The sequence below is a fragment of the Laccaria bicolor genome, genomic scaffold, assembly GCF_000143565.1.
Source record: "Laccaria bicolor S238N-H82 LACBIscaffold_8 genomic scaffold, whole genome shotgun sequence".
In the NCBI taxonomy this organism is placed as follows: Eukaryota; Fungi; Basidiomycota; class Agaricomycetes; order Agaricales; family Hydnangiaceae; genus Laccaria; species Laccaria bicolor.
In genome coordinates this window covers 874,591-890,429 of record NW_001889879.1, presented here as the reverse complement: position 1 = coordinate 890,429, position 15,839 = coordinate 874,591, and the positions used below count along the sequence as shown (strand labels likewise).

At 49.1% G+C, this 15,839-nt stretch overlaps 6 protein-coding genes across 6 annotated transcripts; 2 read left to right on the top strand and 4 right to left on the bottom strand.

The window, feature by feature from the left end:
• Window positions 1–33: 33 nt before the first annotated feature.
• LbPrxQ2 (peroxiredoxin Q) lies at window positions 34–718 on the bottom strand (the record flags this gene model as incomplete). Its single annotated transcript, XM_001879213.1, has 4 exons — window positions 34–124; window positions 186–340; window positions 401–522; window positions 589–718. Coding segments are annotated over 4 exons (447 nt in total), but the record flags the coding sequence as incomplete, so codon positions are not given.
• An 837-nt stretch (window positions 719–1,555) lies between these two features.
• Window positions 1,556–5,308, bottom strand: LACBIDRAFT_318113 (uncharacterized protein; the record flags this gene model as incomplete). The annotated part of the gene is made up of 11 exons (XM_001879212.1): window positions 1,556–1,921; window positions 1,978–2,086; window positions 2,142–2,710; window positions 2,760–2,934; window positions 2,990–3,246; window positions 3,295–3,363; window positions 3,417–3,530; window positions 3,583–4,329; window positions 4,381–4,500; window positions 4,636–4,779; window positions 4,835–5,308. 11 exons carry the CDS (start codon window positions 5,306–5,308, stop codon window positions 1,556–1,558), a joined length of 3,144 nt encoding a protein of 1,047 aa, XP_001879247.1.
• A 426-nt stretch (window positions 5,309–5,734) lies between these two features.
• LACBIDRAFT_318112 (uncharacterized protein) lies at window positions 5,735–6,425 on the bottom strand. The gene is made up of 2 exons (XM_001879211.1): window positions 5,974–6,425; window positions 5,735–5,920 (listed from the first exon to the last, which is right to left on the bottom strand). Exons 1-2 carry the CDS (start codon window positions 6,366–6,368, stop codon window positions 5,848–5,850), a joined length of 468 nt encoding a protein of 155 aa, XP_001879246.1. The 5' UTR covers window positions 6,369–6,425; the 3' UTR covers window positions 5,735–5,847.
• A 1,454-nt stretch (window positions 6,426–7,879) lies between these two features.
• Window positions 7,880–8,800, top strand: LACBIDRAFT_318111 (uncharacterized protein). The gene is made up of 4 exons (XM_001879466.1): window positions 7,880–8,082; window positions 8,147–8,181; window positions 8,234–8,612; window positions 8,667–8,800. The coding sequence occupies exons 1-3, from the start codon at window positions 7,911–7,913 to the stop codon at window positions 8,603–8,605; spliced, it is 579 nt and encodes a 192-aa protein (XP_001879501.1). The 5' UTR covers window positions 7,880–7,910; the 3' UTR covers window positions 8,606–8,612; window positions 8,667–8,800.
• Window positions 8,801–9,771: 971 nt separating this feature from the next.
• Window positions 9,772–11,171, top strand: LACBIDRAFT_318110 (uncharacterized protein; the record flags this gene model as incomplete). Its single annotated transcript, XM_001879465.1, has 5 exons — window positions 9,772–9,925; window positions 10,059–10,262; window positions 10,358–10,443; window positions 10,496–10,709; window positions 10,762–11,171. The coding sequence occupies 5 exons, from the start codon at window positions 9,772–9,774 to the stop codon at window positions 11,169–11,171; spliced, it is 1,068 nt and encodes a 355-aa protein (XP_001879500.1).
• A 1,968-nt stretch (window positions 11,172–13,139) lies between these two features.
• On the bottom strand, window positions 13,140–14,992 carry LACBIDRAFT_318108 (uncharacterized protein; the record flags this gene model as incomplete). The annotated part of the gene is made up of 4 exons (XM_001879210.1): window positions 13,140–13,721; window positions 13,784–14,249; window positions 14,303–14,895; window positions 14,954–14,992. 4 exons carry the CDS (start codon window positions 14,990–14,992, stop codon window positions 13,140–13,142), a joined length of 1,680 nt encoding a protein of 559 aa, XP_001879245.1.
• Between the last annotated feature and the right edge of the window lie 847 nt (window positions 14,993–15,839).

Below are 15,839 nucleotides of genomic sequence, written 5' to 3'. Positions count from 1 at the left end.
CTGCGAGTCGTGAGATGCAACGGTGTTTATAGAGAAAGAAAGTAGGAAAATTGATTGTACACAGGATAGATAAGACAGTGATGCTCATTGAAGACTCTTGATAAAGTCAAGAGCAAGTTTGGGACTGATAAACAATAAAGATTAACTCCCAAGGTATAAAATTCAAGTTTAACATGAAGACAAACCTATCAGCAGGTTTTACTGGGATTTTCTTATCTACCAGTTTGCCCCCTTGCTCAAAGATAAAATGGCTCCTCTTAGTCTTCCCGCCTTCGCCTGCGCCCAAGGCAGAAATCAGTAACCTCTTCGGGTCAGACAGCAGGGGATACGGAAGCTCTTTCTAGAAGAGGGAAATAGGGTCTGAGTGCAGGGTGCCGCGGGAAAGTAAACCAAGACTCACCTTCGTCTGCCACTTTGTCTGTGCAGCAGGGGTGTCTGCGCTCAAGCAGTAGACATCGTAGTTTAATGAAGTGAAATCAGGGTAAATATCGCGGAAGCCACAAGCTTGGTTTGTGCACCCAGCTAAAAACGTGGCACGCGCCGTGTTGAGGATCCACACGAAATCGCCCTAGGCAAGCCAATACGTACGGGTATCTGCCTTGGGCACCAAGAAGAGGATAACGCCCTTCTCCGACGCCAGGTTTTCGACCTGAACATCCTCGCCCTTCTCGTTTTTGAGCGTGAGGCTTGGTAGGCTGTCGCCAATGTCTATCGTGGCCAATGTTGGGTTTCCTTCGTCTTCATCCTCAGCCGCAGTAGCTTTAGCCTAGTATTACGTTCGAGTATCAGGAAAGCACCCCACGAACACGAGAGAAGAGCCCCGAGATAGAGCGAGCGTGTGTGCACCTTTTTCACAGTCGATGGTTCAGCCTCCTTCGTGGCGTCCACCGTCTCCGCAGCTGGTCTCTTCTTGGACGCGACGGCTTTCTTAGGTTTGGGCTGTGCAGACTCGGCAGTTGGCAACGCTGCTATACGCCCCGAGCGTCTGGGGGGATCAGCGTCGTTTTCAGTGGTTTTAGTGCGTGGGGGCATGATGGTATCGGTTGAAGAGCAAAAGACGCCAGCAGTTAGTCAGAGTAACCTATATATATGGTTGCACTATCTACACAACATCAGGCACATCCCCCTCATGCTGTTGTCGACTTGGTGATATCTTCCCGAGCACGTTGCGACATCTGACCTTTTTTCGCCCTAGCTGACGCCATGTGCCTAGAATTTTGCCAGACGTGATGAATGGGAAAGAAGTTTAGATATGCAGATTCATTATCATCAGCAAAGCAAGGTAGGTACGTCGATATCCAACAATTATGCTCGACGCGGGTCGTGCCACCTTGTGTAAAGTAATGTACTTGGCGGTCCAGGAACGTGGGAAGGGGATAGCGAAGAGACGTTATCGAAACCTCCAAATGTTATGACCCTATCCGCCGGGAAAGAAAGAAGGTGTTATCCAGTGTCGTGTTTGTAGGTGAGGGTGCCCTGTGAAAGCCAATCGTCGAAGCAGTTGTGAGCATGGCCCTTGAAGATTGTGTATCATAGCTTACCCAAATTCAGTCATTCAAGACTCCACATTGGGTGAACTTTGACTTCGTGGAAAATAAGGTCTTCCAGAAGCCCCAGGCGACGTCGGTGATAAACTCAACGTCGCAGATACGAGACTCTCGACGACAGGCCCGTTCAGATCAGGATGGTCTGTCCCAACAGGTGATATGAGACTCATGATCGAGGAGGAGGTGGACCTGGTGCGTGAAATGTATGGGCGAGGCGATGGTTTGGGTGTCTCAATGGTAGGAGAGGGATCGGAGGGAGGTACTGATGATGTGGACCGTTGGTCCTCAAAGTTCATGCTCCCCGGGATTATCTCTATCCCAAAATCATCAGTCAAAGGGCGTGGAGGGGGTCGCTCCACCATGGCCTCTAGCAGCTAAGATAGGTAGATCTGTTGAGCGATATTTTCGAAAAGGTGGGAAATTAAAGTACCTCTTTCCGTAACTCTTCACCAGCATACTCCCCCTCCATCTCCTCAGGGCCAAGGAGAATTGTTCCCCTTCTAAACACCTCGCCCTCTTCCTCTACCCAACTACGTGATCTATTGAAACGATCATCACTCACCAGACTTACATAGAGGGGGGACCAACACTTACCGATCAGTTGGCGAAGTGACCTCCTCAAGATGCTCTGGGGCGATCACATATCGCCTGCCATCTTCATCCTCGTCCTCTGACGATTCCGCGATCAAGAAGGTCGGACTGAGGACCTTCTCAGGAACCTCTGGCTCTGGCTCAGCCTTCCGCTTTCCTTTGTCGATTCTGGGGGTCGTCGGTGTGTCATCATCATCCTCTCCCTCAGGGAAATGCCCATTAGCATGACCATTCAAGAACGCAGGTGAGCCGTTTGCCAATGTGGTATCGCCGCCCACTGGTTCAATACCAGGGAGCGACAGACCCAAACCATATAATGTCAGGGTCGGCTTGCCACCTCCAGGTACCTTCTTCAGCAACGCAAGTAGTTGGTCGTTAATTCCAAGCAATTCCTCCATCTGTATTGGGTCTTCAGTCTCCTGAATAACCGTCGTTAACTCGTTAACCACAACCCGTGCTTTCGTGGCCGCGTCCGCTATGTGTTCCGGATTCACAGTTGAAGATGGAGCCGCCGTGACATTGGCTAATGATGTAAGGCAAGCTCGTGCTCTGACCACAACATCACTCTCGATCTGTGGCCGGTGAGGGAGTGGACTGGTTGACAGAATCAAAAACACGTACCTTCTTCTCTTCATCCTTCCTAATCGACTTGGCAAGCTCGCTCTCTTCGATCATGCCCCATACGCCTTTACCCAGTCCCCGCCCACTACCAGTGCTTGATCCCTCTGCCCCTTTCGTTATCCTTTCGGCCTCTTCAGTATTCCTGACACAAGAATTCAGGATCTCTCTGCACATCCTATAGCAACGTTAACAGCGCCTTTTGGCAAACCCAGAGCACGTAAACCACAAACCTAGCGAACTCCTCATCACCCGGCGGAATGTTCACGTCCAGGCATCGCATAACATGATTGGCCTTCAGCCCTGAGCTCAGGGCCATAACTCCAGCGATATCGAAGCCATTCATGGTGAGGTCCAGGTGGAGCAGGGACGTTGACTCTGGAAGAAATTCTGCCAAAGCAATGGCGCCTGCGGATGTCATTGAAGTCGAGGATAAAAAGAGACGTTTCAGCGCCGTGTTGAGAGTGAACGCGGTCCTTAGAGATTGGATCTATGTAGAGAGTTAGGTGGAGTTAGAAGATATGATGACGACATTTACCCCTTCAAGACCAGGACCAGAACATGGATTTTTGTTCAAGTCAAGTGTCTCTAGACTGGAGTTGTATTTCTGTTACAAAGGAAAAGTTACTTCAAGGACAAGAGGAGAAGAATTAGGCTAACCAACGCCTCCGCGATGATCACCAAGCACTGAACATCCAGCTTATTCTCGCTCAGATTTAGTACCTTCAAAGTGCGATTCCGCTTTAGCACTTGAGCAATGTATGTTATTCCAGTCTATGAAACAGGAAATTTTGAGCAACCATTAAATGCAAGTGTGTCAACTCACGCGTAAGTCATTCCCCTTGAGGTCCAAGGTTCTCAGTGCCCCAAGACGAGGCAAATTATCTAGTGCTCGGATATTATCTAGGAGCGCGGCACTCGGCCCACTATCGTGGTGAGAGTTATGTATTGGGGTAGCAGGACTACTCGGCGCTGGATGTCGCGTAGTTACCCCACCTTGAGAGGAGGATGTGATAATGGGGATATGTTGACCGGAAGGCGACAGTGGGTTGGCTGAGCTAGCAACTAATCTGCGAGCGCGCGGTACGTATGGGGTATATGTTGTCTGCATGCTGACAGCTGGGTGTCGTGGAGGAGGAGCTGGAGGCCCTGTCCGTGACGGTGCTAACGGGCTTGGGCTTGCAACCGTCGGTGTACTTGGCGGCGACATCAGGACGTTGGGGAGGTTGACAAAAGATGACGTGGGTGATGAGGACGCGGAGGATGTGGGTGTTCCAGATGGGGCTGGGGAAAGCGGTGTGGGCACGATGTCGGGATAGTCTCTTATCATGAGTGCGAGTGCTACACCTCCTGAGGCGGAAATCCGGTTATGCCGTAGGGAGATGTTGCGTAATGACGACGTGCGGACTGCGCGACAAAGCGTTTCGAGAGCCGCCGGTCGTAGTGCACAGTCGTCCAAGCGAAGAGAAACCAAGCCGGCTTCAGGGGCTGTTGCCAACGCAGCGACAATGTATTCAATCGCTTTCTTATCCAAAGGGTTCTGTGAAAGGTCGAGAAACTGCAAGCTTTTCGCCTACTTTATTTTTCAGCATATTGTCAAGGTAACTAGAGTCGCTTGACACACCTTTTTAACGTATGCACCAACGAGTCGAAAAGCAGCCGCTTTCAATCGTCGATTTGACGCGATCGACAGAAATGAAAGCGTCCCCGGTATTAATAAGGCATGCAGTATTGGTTTCAAAGTCTATCAGCAAGTCAGTAAGGCACACGGTGGAGGAGGACAATGTGACGAAAAAGCAAGCCTTCCTCGAGAAAGAATATCCGGACCGCGGTATCCCACAGACACGGCGTCTTTGAAAGCGAATGGAATAAGACGCACATGCTCATCTAGGTCGCATTCACGGAATACCAGCTTCCGTAAACCCCACTCGATGTTGAAGACATCCGACAGGATAGACGCCGAATTGAACGTGAGCTGGACGCCCGAGAAGTCGACGGTCCTTGGACTCGATGGTGAGGCATGCTGAACAAATGGGAGCTCAGACTACGAGAAAATGCTTCAAAGATTGTTCACGTACCTTGAGTGCCACGGTGATGGCTGGATCTGGCTCCTCTTCACAGCCTGCACAACACTCCCGATAGAAAGATTCAACCTTATCCATCGACCACCATTCTTCCACATCCTGGCCTCCAGGGCTACCCGTAGAATTCCCTCGGACGACCCGTTTACGGCGCTCCTGCTCCCGATCCTCGATAGCTCTCTTCTCTTCCTTCAACGTTGGAGTCGACGGTGGGTTTATAGAAGATATTGGGTAGACAGTAGCTATCTGGGGGAGAATGAAATGGGCCCTTTTCAAAGGTTTTGCATCTTCGGTGGGTGCCGCTTGTGGCTGGGTCTGCGTTGGCAGAAACCTTGTGATCCTGGAGAAGATGGATGCTTGGGCTTGTGGTGGACGTTTTAGGATAGACTTTCCTGCTACAGGTATTGTCACTGCAGACGACGACGGTAAGCATGACGGCGTGGATGAGGACGAGGATGCTGCCATGGTCATTGGCGGGTGTGGTCACGACGTTCAAGGTTGTGACAGAAAACAGTTATGAAGCCAAGATCACTTTCATCAGCTTTCATCATCACAACATAGTTGAGCATTTTTCATCTCAATCTCTATGATATTAACGGCTACCAGCTCCAGCTTGACCTTTAAAGTGCTTTCGGGGATATCATCTTACTCCACACAATCGTTATGGACCACAACCTAAAAAAAGACGGCTTCAACACCAAGCTTCCAGACCACCATCACGCCCGATATCTAATTCTTCAGGACTATGTCGTACGAACGAGGTACATGCTCAATGCCATCTGATAAGGGCGTCCGTGTTGATTGAAAAGTTGTTGGCGGCTAACGAGTTACGACATGAAGGAATTTCCCAGATTCCAGGACAATCGAAGTAACGGTTGGCCCATCGACGCACCGATGTTTTCCCTCCGAGACGCGATTTCGGGGCTGTCACCAGCGAAATACAGCGGGGTGAATGGTCGGATTATACTGAATGCCTAAAAATACAACCAAAAATTTACGATAGCGGAGAATCATGGGGCTGGATCAAGCGGCTCCTTTCGATCTATCGTCGTGAAGGGCCGTTGCAAATTTCTCGGGAGAGTTCTACGCGCAATACTTTATCGATGCGTTTCGGGTCAACAGGATGAACGGCTCACCTTTGATCTCCTGAAGAATCTTTTTGACATCTAGAGTCCCGCCTGACTGCGACAACCTTCCATACACCACCTTCCATAATAACTCCAGGAATCCCACTTCTAGCCTCCACCCTTCCGAATAAGCGATTATCAGTTTCGGAACCCAGTTCTTCATCTGGCTGCCGCTCGGTTAAACACGTTAATGAATGAGACGTCCGTACGCCTAAGCAGACGAGGATGGCGACTATAGAGAGCAGGCAGATAAAGACAAAATCGGAGAGACCAGCTGATTCAATGGCGAAAAGTAATTTGGCAATGTAAGCTCGAACGGTGGCGAGGACGATAGCGAGGACGACCATTCCGGTCATGAAGAATTCTTCCACAGCGGCCATAAATTCAGATGGTGAGACCGCCATGGTAAGGTTACGTTGGTGAGCTCGGGGCGCGACGTTTGAGGCTACCAGCCGAACGTTGATTGGTGATATGTGACCAAGCGTCTGACGTCCTGTCTCACCTTTATATGTGGAGACGGCCCGCGAGTCATCGATTTATCCCTGGATTTTCCTCGTATGGACGTGTTGCATTCATCAATCTGACGCATCATGCACAGGCGTTAGTACTTCCGGGGCATACGGCGCTTTCTTTGTTAACCAATCGATGAATTCCCATTGGTGACGGTTTGGGCGTCAACAAGCGTCAACGAGTCCTTCTGGAAGTCGAATCGACAGGGTAGAACATTGCATGGCCTTTTGCACCAGCGTCCACATGGGTGCTTCGCCGAATACGATTACCGGCGATCAACGCACTCGGTGAGGCCTAATTTCATGCCGCCTCGAGGTTGTGCAATGTGCAGGTGGTGACCATCATTGAGATAAGAAGACTGGCATTGATCTCTTAACCAGCTATGGAGTCATCTAAAAGGAGGACAGTGGGAGGAGAAGGGGAGTTCCAGCAAGAGCCGGGTGTCGCTTCTGGGCTAATAGTGCTGCGGACTTCATACAATTTGAATTCTGTGCTGCGATATCATCATCTGCGCAGCGGCCTATGACGACAACGAATCAACAAATTTTCACCACGTTTGAGGCCAAACCCGCCGCTTAGCGAGAATCTCGAAGCAATATATCGGAATTTTTTTTTTTTCAAGACACGTCTTGCAGGCGGAGATAATTCTGAGAGCGGAAACAACTAACATCTTTATGGATGGCCTAGGAATGCAAAATCTTCTACAATAAGCCCAAACATAAAAGAAGGGACAAAACGGGTTTCCACGCCAAAAGGTGCGTCCGGGCGCGAGCAATGCACAACACTCATGACGTTAATTCCGTAACCCGTTTCAGACGGACAATGGGGTTGCAATGGGGGCCGAAGAAGGAAGATTTTATTGAAGTGAGCGCTCTCAAATACAACATCAAGCATTTGAGAACAAAGGAGAAGACGAGCGTATCCCTTATCGCAAGCCGATTCTACCTGACGGCGTCGGACAACTTCAGGCTGGCCAGCCCGGCCATGGCAAGTTGGAATCTTATTGCCTTTTTGAGCACCTGTATATTTGTCAAATCAAGCAAAACCAAACACTGTACACAAGTAACTCTTTTAGTTTTCGGTTTTCAAACTCTTGAATTTCTCAAAGGTCTTCATATCCCTTCAGATCCATGATCCGTTGTAGAGGGCCACTTCAATTGCCAGGACATCTTCCCTGCATTGTTTGACTTGCAAGAGTCGCCTGATCCGGACTCGCAGAAGCTTGCAGCCACGTGAATACTAACGTGCTTCTTCTTCCCCATACTTTCGCCGACACAGCCCCGTGGGACGTACTCATCAGGCAATTCGCTTCACTGATGTAGTGATGTACACGTGGCTACTGAAACCTTTAGATTTATATAAAGCGTGCGCCCAATGCCAGACCAATTTTCCTTTCCTCCCACATCTTCCACCAACGCTCGGGAAATTCTAGAAGGATGTTCGTCGCAAACATACTGTCGCTTACAGCCGCCCTTTTTGCGCCTTCTGTTTACGCCGGTGTTATAGCGTCCCAATCTAGCCTTCCGTACAATTTTACCCTGGCCGCACTCAACTCATCCTTACCAAACGCGAACTACACAGGGGCGCCATTGGTCCTCGGTCAAAACGGTCAGTTACTAAGGTCTTGGTCTTCGTTGATTGCTTCAATATTCACGCTCTGGATGCTGCCTAGGTGCCAGCACAGGAGTTTCATTCTACGTGACGTCTGTATGTATCATTTTTACCTCACACGCATAAGGTTCCAAAACGCGCTTAATAGACACACGCATCCTATCCTTACAACGATTATCCCACGTTGGCTCTACGGGATAATATCTTAAAAGCTTATAGAACCTCTGGACCGTCGATAACCAACGCAACGGAGGTACAGAGTGGCGGAGAACTTGTTTGGATTACCACTACGCAAGGCCATGCAGGCTCGGAGAACTATTCGGTTATAAAAGCTCCCGCCTATCGCTTTCCCGTTCTCGCCGCTCATGGCATACACGACCTTTGGTCATTATGCCCCTTCCAAGGAGGCCAAACAAATGTTGTATTCAATGTCTCGACTGATCAACCTAACGCGGGGTCCGATCCATCACAATGTTATCAAGTCATAATCAATGTGGTTCCAATCCCTCAATCTTACTAGGTCCTTTGCGAGTCCTTCCATCACTCAGAATTATGCACCTTATTCTAACTTTTTAGCATAGAGGGACAGCCTGCTAAGAACCCGGTTCCCTCGCAATTTATTTCCAAAAAATTCGTCATTACGAAAAGCGGACTTTTAGATACCAGCATCAGGACTTAATTGTATACCTTTAAACTTTCAGTGACGCCTTGTTGTAATATTTTATAACGAAACGGACAAGTGAATGGACTACAGATCAGTAGGGGTATTAGCGTCGTGCATAGCGGGGCGGCGCTTCCGAAAAATACATATCGTAGATTATTACGTCGATAGATGAATGTCAATGGCCTCCTCCACGCAAGGTTACCGTCCCATCTTTGGTCAGCGATATTCTGTAAATCAACCTCGATACAATCACCCTTGTCGCCCAGAAAAATTGCAGAAAAACGCAGCTTCAGCCTATAATTTTATTGAAGGACGTTGGAGGTCCCATCGGCGGCGGAAGATTCACCTTGGATTTTTGCGATTCTTTGATGATGTTCAGCCTGTGTTCACCATCGCCTCAAAGTGACTGTATTATCGTGATCGCCATTGTTGAATGGGTTTTTACGCCAGAGAACCTTCGGGCATCCTGTAAAAAAAAAAAAAATACGTCCAAAATGCCCGGTTTGCTTCGGAGGATGATCGAGAGAGAGAAGCTTGCGGGCCGGTCTGCAGGACAAAATATTCACGTCGGTAAACACAGCAGAATTTGACACATAGGACATACTTATGAAGGTCTAGCATATTTTGAGGAACAGCCTCCCCATTCGGGCTGGTCAGAGAGGACGAGTCTCCCCATAGCAAGATCGCGCTTTTCAAAGTTGTTTCAAAGAGCATGGGAGAAATGCAAGAGTTTTCGATTTCGTGATCGAGTGCCGATTGAAGACGCTCACCAGTGCGTTTCACGAGCCCTAGTATTTTGCTCATCGCAAGGATAATGTCCGCATTTGCATAATTGTTGTCGTTGTCAGTGTGTCTCCTCGTTCGCAAGTACCAGTTGGCTTGCAAGTGTTAAAGTAACGCGCCAAGCAGAGGCAAACAACATGCTGGTTCAACTCATTCAAAACTCATTATCCGAGTCCGTCGGAGTTTCCTAACTTTCCTTCCGACCACGGCAGCCCGCTCAGATACTAAACCTGAATCGAATGTCTACGTTCGCGAGGACAGGTTTTAACGCCTCTGCGTACTCTGCATCGCGTCCCAATTACCCATCCAAACTCTTCGAGTACATCTTCAACTATCATAAACACTCGGGCAGCGCTCGATGGGAGCGAGCGGTTGACTTGGGGTGTGGTACAGGTGAGAAGGGATTTCTGTCGAGCTTGTGTGGTACTCGAGCTTTTAGCTCTTACGCATGAAACGTTTGTTGTCATGCCATTGCCTGAACTAATTGAAAGGATAAAACGTTTCTGACCCAACAATATCCACGCAGGTCAAGCAACTCCACATCTAAGCCCATTTCACGAAGTAATTGGAATAGATCCTTCCGAGGGGATGCTTCAAAGGGCGCGCACTTATGTTACTTCTTTGGATATTGCGCCCAGCGGGAAGGAAGAGAGATTCAAATTCCTCAAAGGTTCGGCCGAAGACCTGCAATTGACCGTCGAAGATGGAAGTGTAGATTTATTGATCGCGGGTACGTTGTCGTGTATTTCTCTCTCGCTTGACCTCATTGGAAGGCAACGAGTTGAGGGTGAAGTGTAACTAACACCTGTGTTCCATCTTTCAAAGCGCAATCTGGACATTGGTTCGATTGGTCAAAAGTTTGGCCAGAAACACAACGTGTTCTGCGTAAAGGAGGAACGGCTGCGTACTGGGTATACCTTATAATAGTTTTTCTCCGAATCCGGCAACTTATGAAGTCAATAGGTCTACGCGGAATTTCGCCTGCCAGCATATCCTTCGCTGACACCGCTGATTACATCCTACCATCAAGGCTCAGATTCCAGGAGTAGCGTTGGAATGTATTTTCAACGTCCAGGAAGGACCATATTGGAGCGGATGTTGGTTGACGTGCCAGACCCCGCCTCTGTACTTGGGGAAAAATCTGAATTGGGGGACGTGCAGAGGATGTACTTTTGCGGTTAGCTATCTGCGTCTCGTTTTCTGGTATCTGATAACGTTAAGTTACGCAGGAACTGATATTCCACCGCCGGTAACATTGCCACCTGGCCACAATCCTCAGCCTTCACTCATGCGTAAAGAAATGAGCTGGCGTGACCTTTTGGGATACTTTAGGACTGCGAGTGCACTTCATACTTATCATGAGAAGCATCCAGAAGATTTGGATTCCGAAGAGGACGCGAGGTTCCTGGCGGACGATATCGAAGCGGACTCGAAGCGGCAAGCCTCAAGGGTGAAGGCGGACGCGGATGACTCGGAAGCCTCGGAAGACATATCTATTCGAGGCGGCGACATTGCCATTCGCTTCTGGAAGGACTTACGACAAGGTGTTTTGGAATCGAACCCAAGTGCCCCAGTAGGAGCCGATGATAAGGTACAAGTGGATTGGCCGTTAGCCCTTATCCTTACAAGACGGAATTGATTATCATGATTCGACGATATGCGACAAATCCAGGTCGTAATTCTCGACTTTTATTGCATTTAAGCGTGAAAGCTGAACCGTTCCACTATCTGACGAGCCAGCCATGCACAAAGGAATAAGTTGCCATTTTTGCAATTGTGCATGAACGAATTCTTCCTTGAGCTGGGGATGATACACCTCTCGAAGGTTCAGAATTAGGCAGCAGCCTACAAGTTTTGACAGTGAAAGCCATCGTTCAATATTTTGTAGAAGCCTATAAAAAGAGAGCCGATCCACTCCGTCCAAGGAGGCGAAATGATCATTTGCACAGGAAAATTACTGTGCATTATCATGCACGGTAATGCGAATACCGTACAAGATTTCACAGTAATTGCCCACTGGTTTGCACAGTGATGACCTGATAGTTGACACGTGCGGCAATAAACAGGGCGACAAAAGAGCCGGAACCCGGTCAGAACCTAGATTAGAGTGCGCGGCAGCATAACTAGCTTTATTTCTGTAGAGCCAAATATGCGGCCTGGCTTTCAATTTCAATGACCCGAAATTAAGAAAGTCCTGGGATTTGCCTGGGACAGAGATACTTTGTCCCCAACAAACCCATATTACGAGTAAGACTCGGAATGCGCGGTTTCTAGCGACAGAATCAAACAGAGTAAGAAAATATTGGGTCCAGTGATGAAGTCATACTTCTCAGATCTCAGGTTTTCACCGGCACGCGGCCGAACCTGTCGGTTTGCAATACATCAGCTGAGGGTGTTGACGTTGAGCGCTGAGCGCTTGAGTGCTGAGCCTTACAAACGTCTTGACACCAGTGCTAGTGATGGACAAACAGTGACTTGTACTGCCTCCGATGGTTTAATGAATTGGGGCTGTGTTCTTATCTCTATATAAAAGGCTCCTCCAATCCATCCGAGTCCCATCTACCGGCTGTCCTCCCTCCAATCGCGCAGCAGCAGCCAACGAGAACTTGCATCAAAAGACCACTATCATCGCGAAGTTCAACGATCGGAATTATGGCAGGAACAAGCTCGTACGGAATCATATCTTATTCCTGGGTTGCCTCTTCTCAAAATTTATGGTGTTGGCATTGATAGAGTAACCTCCTGCGAATCGCATCAGCGCGGTTGTTGTTCAGCTCAGCCTGGGTCAGTCGCAACTTTCCTATCTTGATTCATTGTTTTACTATGACAGGCGTCTCTAGAAATCACCATGATCAAGAGAAAAAGCAACCTACTCCTACGAATGAACCTGAAGAAGACGATGACGAGTAAGTGCGAGTAGCAAAGGCTCACTATTCCATGAGACTCAAACCATCGCTCAGTGATGACCAGTGGGGAGATGGACCAGGCGGGTAGGTGCTGTCGCAAATCCCAGTACATGAGCTGATTGGTCTCCTTGCGTGGTTATCAGAGACCTGGGCGGACGTGGAACGAGGGATAAACCGACCATCGGGGTCAAGGGTAGCAATGATCCTAAATTCCCAACGGAGTTTGTCAAGAAATGAGAGTCATTTTTTTTGACTGTCCTAGAGCTTAGGGTTCTTTGTCATGTATCGCAGAATTCAGATAATTTGAGAGCGGCGGTTTACTGGTGTTGAATTGAGTCGCTCTTGGTAGAGCTGAACGTTCGTAACTCGGAATTTTCGAAGTAGCAGCTTGTCGGTTTCAAACCTGCCACCGACGATCCTGAGAAATAAAACTCCATGAATCGCAAGTAGGCGGCGTAAGGGAAACACTGGCAAGGTGAGTTATTCGAGGATCGAGAATATATTTACCCGCAAAAACGACGTATGTTGGAGAGAGATAAGGTTGGGGCTATGCCAAGCTGAATGGATCCCTTGCCCGCTGGCTTCGGCAAAACACCAATCAAACACCTTGGCTACTGCACTATAATCCGCTGCCAAGGTCCGGTGTTACTGCATGTCGTTGCGGTTACAAGATGCTAGATACTCACTTGTTCCTAAAGTCTTCAATGTTCACAGAGAGAGAATGTCTGCTGATTTTTAAACACATTTTCAGCGTGAACCACGAACTGCTTCCTTTCCTCCATCAACTCGAGTCTTAACTCCTTCGCTTCCTGCATACCAAACGGGAACTCGTCAACCTGCTGGAACACCTGATCCTGCAGCTCACGGGGAAGGTCGCCAATCGCACTCCGCGTATTGACAACCTCCTGCCACCAATCCTTTCGTTGGCAGGGAACATGCGCCGTCGAGATGACTTTGACTGTCGGGTCTACCAGAAAGAGCGCGAGGATCTTCCGGTGCCCTGGTTTCGACCGATCCTCCAACGAGAACGGCTGAACCTGGTGTTGAAGAATGTTGGGGAATGTGATCAGTCGGCCAGCTCGAGTTTCGACGGACCCGACTACTTGCACCGTGGAGTCGCCTTCGGCACACCCGAAAACGTCTTCCAGCCAGTCACTCTGGCTTTGCGGGTAGTTGATCCCTTCTGCGTCATCCTTATCTGATTGTTGGCGGAATGCAAGGCGGCTGTTGGTGATATTCTCGCAGTCATAATAGTATATAGCTGTTGCACATATATGTTCATTCTGCGAATTGACATGTTAGATATGAATATGAAGGCTGTAGGGCCCGAAATGATCTCACTCACCATTTGGCCTTCAACATGCCACTTCCCTCCTTTATACTCCGGTTTCTGCGGGGTTAGGTGGATGTTCGCCAGCTTGACTATGATTTGCAGGGGTTTACCCTCGTAATCCTCCCTCAGGTCAACTAGGTCCCTTGGGTCTTCCGGGATGTATGAAGGAGGTTCAAACGTTCCGGGCTCAGGGAGGACGACACGCCTGTACTCTCGTTCCCACTCGCACCTTCGGTCATTATAATCCTCATCGTCTTCACCTTCCTCTTGCTGTGGCCCCGCGTCACCCGGCAAGTCATCGGGGTCCGGATCGTATTCTACACAGTCGTAGTCTATACGTCTGTAATCTTCGACCCCCAATTTGAGTGGGGATAAAGTCATATTCCACAAAGGAATGGCCCGTGCGATGACTTGCTCAATGACGCTATACAGCCCATGGTACCGCTTCGGATGTAAGTTATTAATGAAGCTCTTGATTCTGCCAGGACTTCATGAGAACACGGAGAGTTAAGAAGTAGTAGATAAACTGACCGGACAGAATTTCCGTCATTCGCCGATATATCCACTTCGCAGGGCAACCACTGAAATTTGTCGCTGAACAACTTTAAGTCGACGGTCCTCCGACTGATCCGTAATCTCTCCGGTGCGACACCACCAGTCATACTAGGTATCACTTCCCCCTCGCCACATCGCTCGATGCAGTCATCCAAAGTGGTCACGCCCTCCTTCAAAATCTTGCTACGACCGTACACGAGCGGAAACAAGCTGGGGTGTACGAGGTCAAGGACGACGTCGTCTGAACCTGGATGCCAGTCTTTGAGACGGTCGGGTATGTCTTCTAGGGGCGCCACGGCTGCGCGCAATGACGCTTGAAGTTCGGGCGGGATCGCGATATCCGATTTGACGACGTCGCCGTTGTAGACAGAAACGAGCCCTCCATTTTCTTGGAAAGCTTTTGCTTTAAATTGCAATTCCGCGATACACCAATCCACCATCTTCTCCGTCATGTCGATCTTCCCAGCTCCTTCGCTGACATTGGGAGGTATTGACGCGTCGGAAGACGCGGGTTGAGCTTGTGATAGCGCCTCTTCCTTCCATTTGGTAGTAATGGTAGAATCGAAAACCTATGTAGCATCGTGCAACTCGGTCGACGGTAACTTCCGAGATATTCTGAGCGCTCACCTTCTTGTCCCAGCCAGGCTTGTCTGTCAGCTGGTCCATAAAGGCCAGCATCGTCATTTCACGCAAAGTGATCAAACGCATCCTGCCAACACCATCGATATCATCATCATTGGCGATTGATATACAATACTCATAATAGCACGTACGAAAAGGCAGCCGCGTCGCTGAGGCAGGAGTTTAGTGTCGTCGGGAATAACTCTGCATTGTCATTCCAGTCCAGAGGACGCCCGAAGCCAGGGAGGTTTCCAAAGTTCGAGTCTTGAGCCATGGGAGATTGACAGCAAACAGAAAAAAAGTCGTTTGATGATCAGTGCAATGCCAGATGGAGTTGGCAGTCACACCGTACCGCACAGGCCACTCCAGATCACCAGAGAAATTGATACTGAATCGGGTAAGATATGTGTGCTATGCCTAGCCAGGCTAGCAGCCGGATCAATTAACGTTGAATGCGACTTGACCAAAGCATCCAACTCAAATCCGATGCTTCTGGTCAGGTAAAGTCTCTCCTAGACAGCCTCGGCATAGCGTGTAGTCGTTCTTTCGTTGATGGTGATGGTCAGGAGGTATGTAGTAGATGTAGTTTGAGGAATGAGGAAGTTGTCGGGCAGGATGAACGTAATGAGCAGCCTCAAGCCTTTTGATCGCAACCGTCAACCACATCGCCCATCTGTCCAATCCACCACTCTTCGCCGTTTCCGTTACAAACCCTACGCAGGTCTACCTTTGGTCGCTTGTTTCCCTCTTCCTGGCTCGCCCGCTCTCTCACTTCAGCTTTGGAAAACGTTGCTTAACAATTTTTTCTCGGAGGAAGCCGCTCGATGGTGTTGCATTAAGTACTTAAATTCAAGCGCAACGCGAAGTCTTGGGGTTTCTTCATTACAACCCC

What these genes read in the sequence shown, in the direction of transcription:
- LACBIDRAFT_318112 (XM_001879211.1), bottom strand. Translation starts at nt 6,368, where the DNA reads ATGGCGGTCTCACCATCTGAATTTATGGCCGCTGTGGAAGAATTCTTC. An exon ending in GATTCTTCAGGAGATCAAAG is followed by an intron (nt 5,921 to 5,973) that starts GTGAGCCGTTCA and finishes TATTGCGCGTAG; the next exon opens with AACTCTCCCGAGAAATTTGC.
- LACBIDRAFT_318111 (XM_001879466.1), top strand. Translation starts at nt 7,911, where the DNA reads ATGTTCGTCGCAAACATACTGTCGCTTACAGCCGCCCTTTTTGCGCCT. An exon ending in ATTGGTCCTCGGTCAAAACG is followed by an intron (nt 8,083 to 8,146) that starts GTCAGTTACTAA and finishes GATGCTGCCTAG; the next exon opens with GTGCCAGCACAGGAGTTTCA. An exon ending in TTTCATTCTACGTGACGTCT is followed by an intron (nt 8,182 to 8,233) that starts GTATGTATCATT and finishes CGCGCTTAATAG; the next exon opens with ACACACGCATCCTATCCTTA.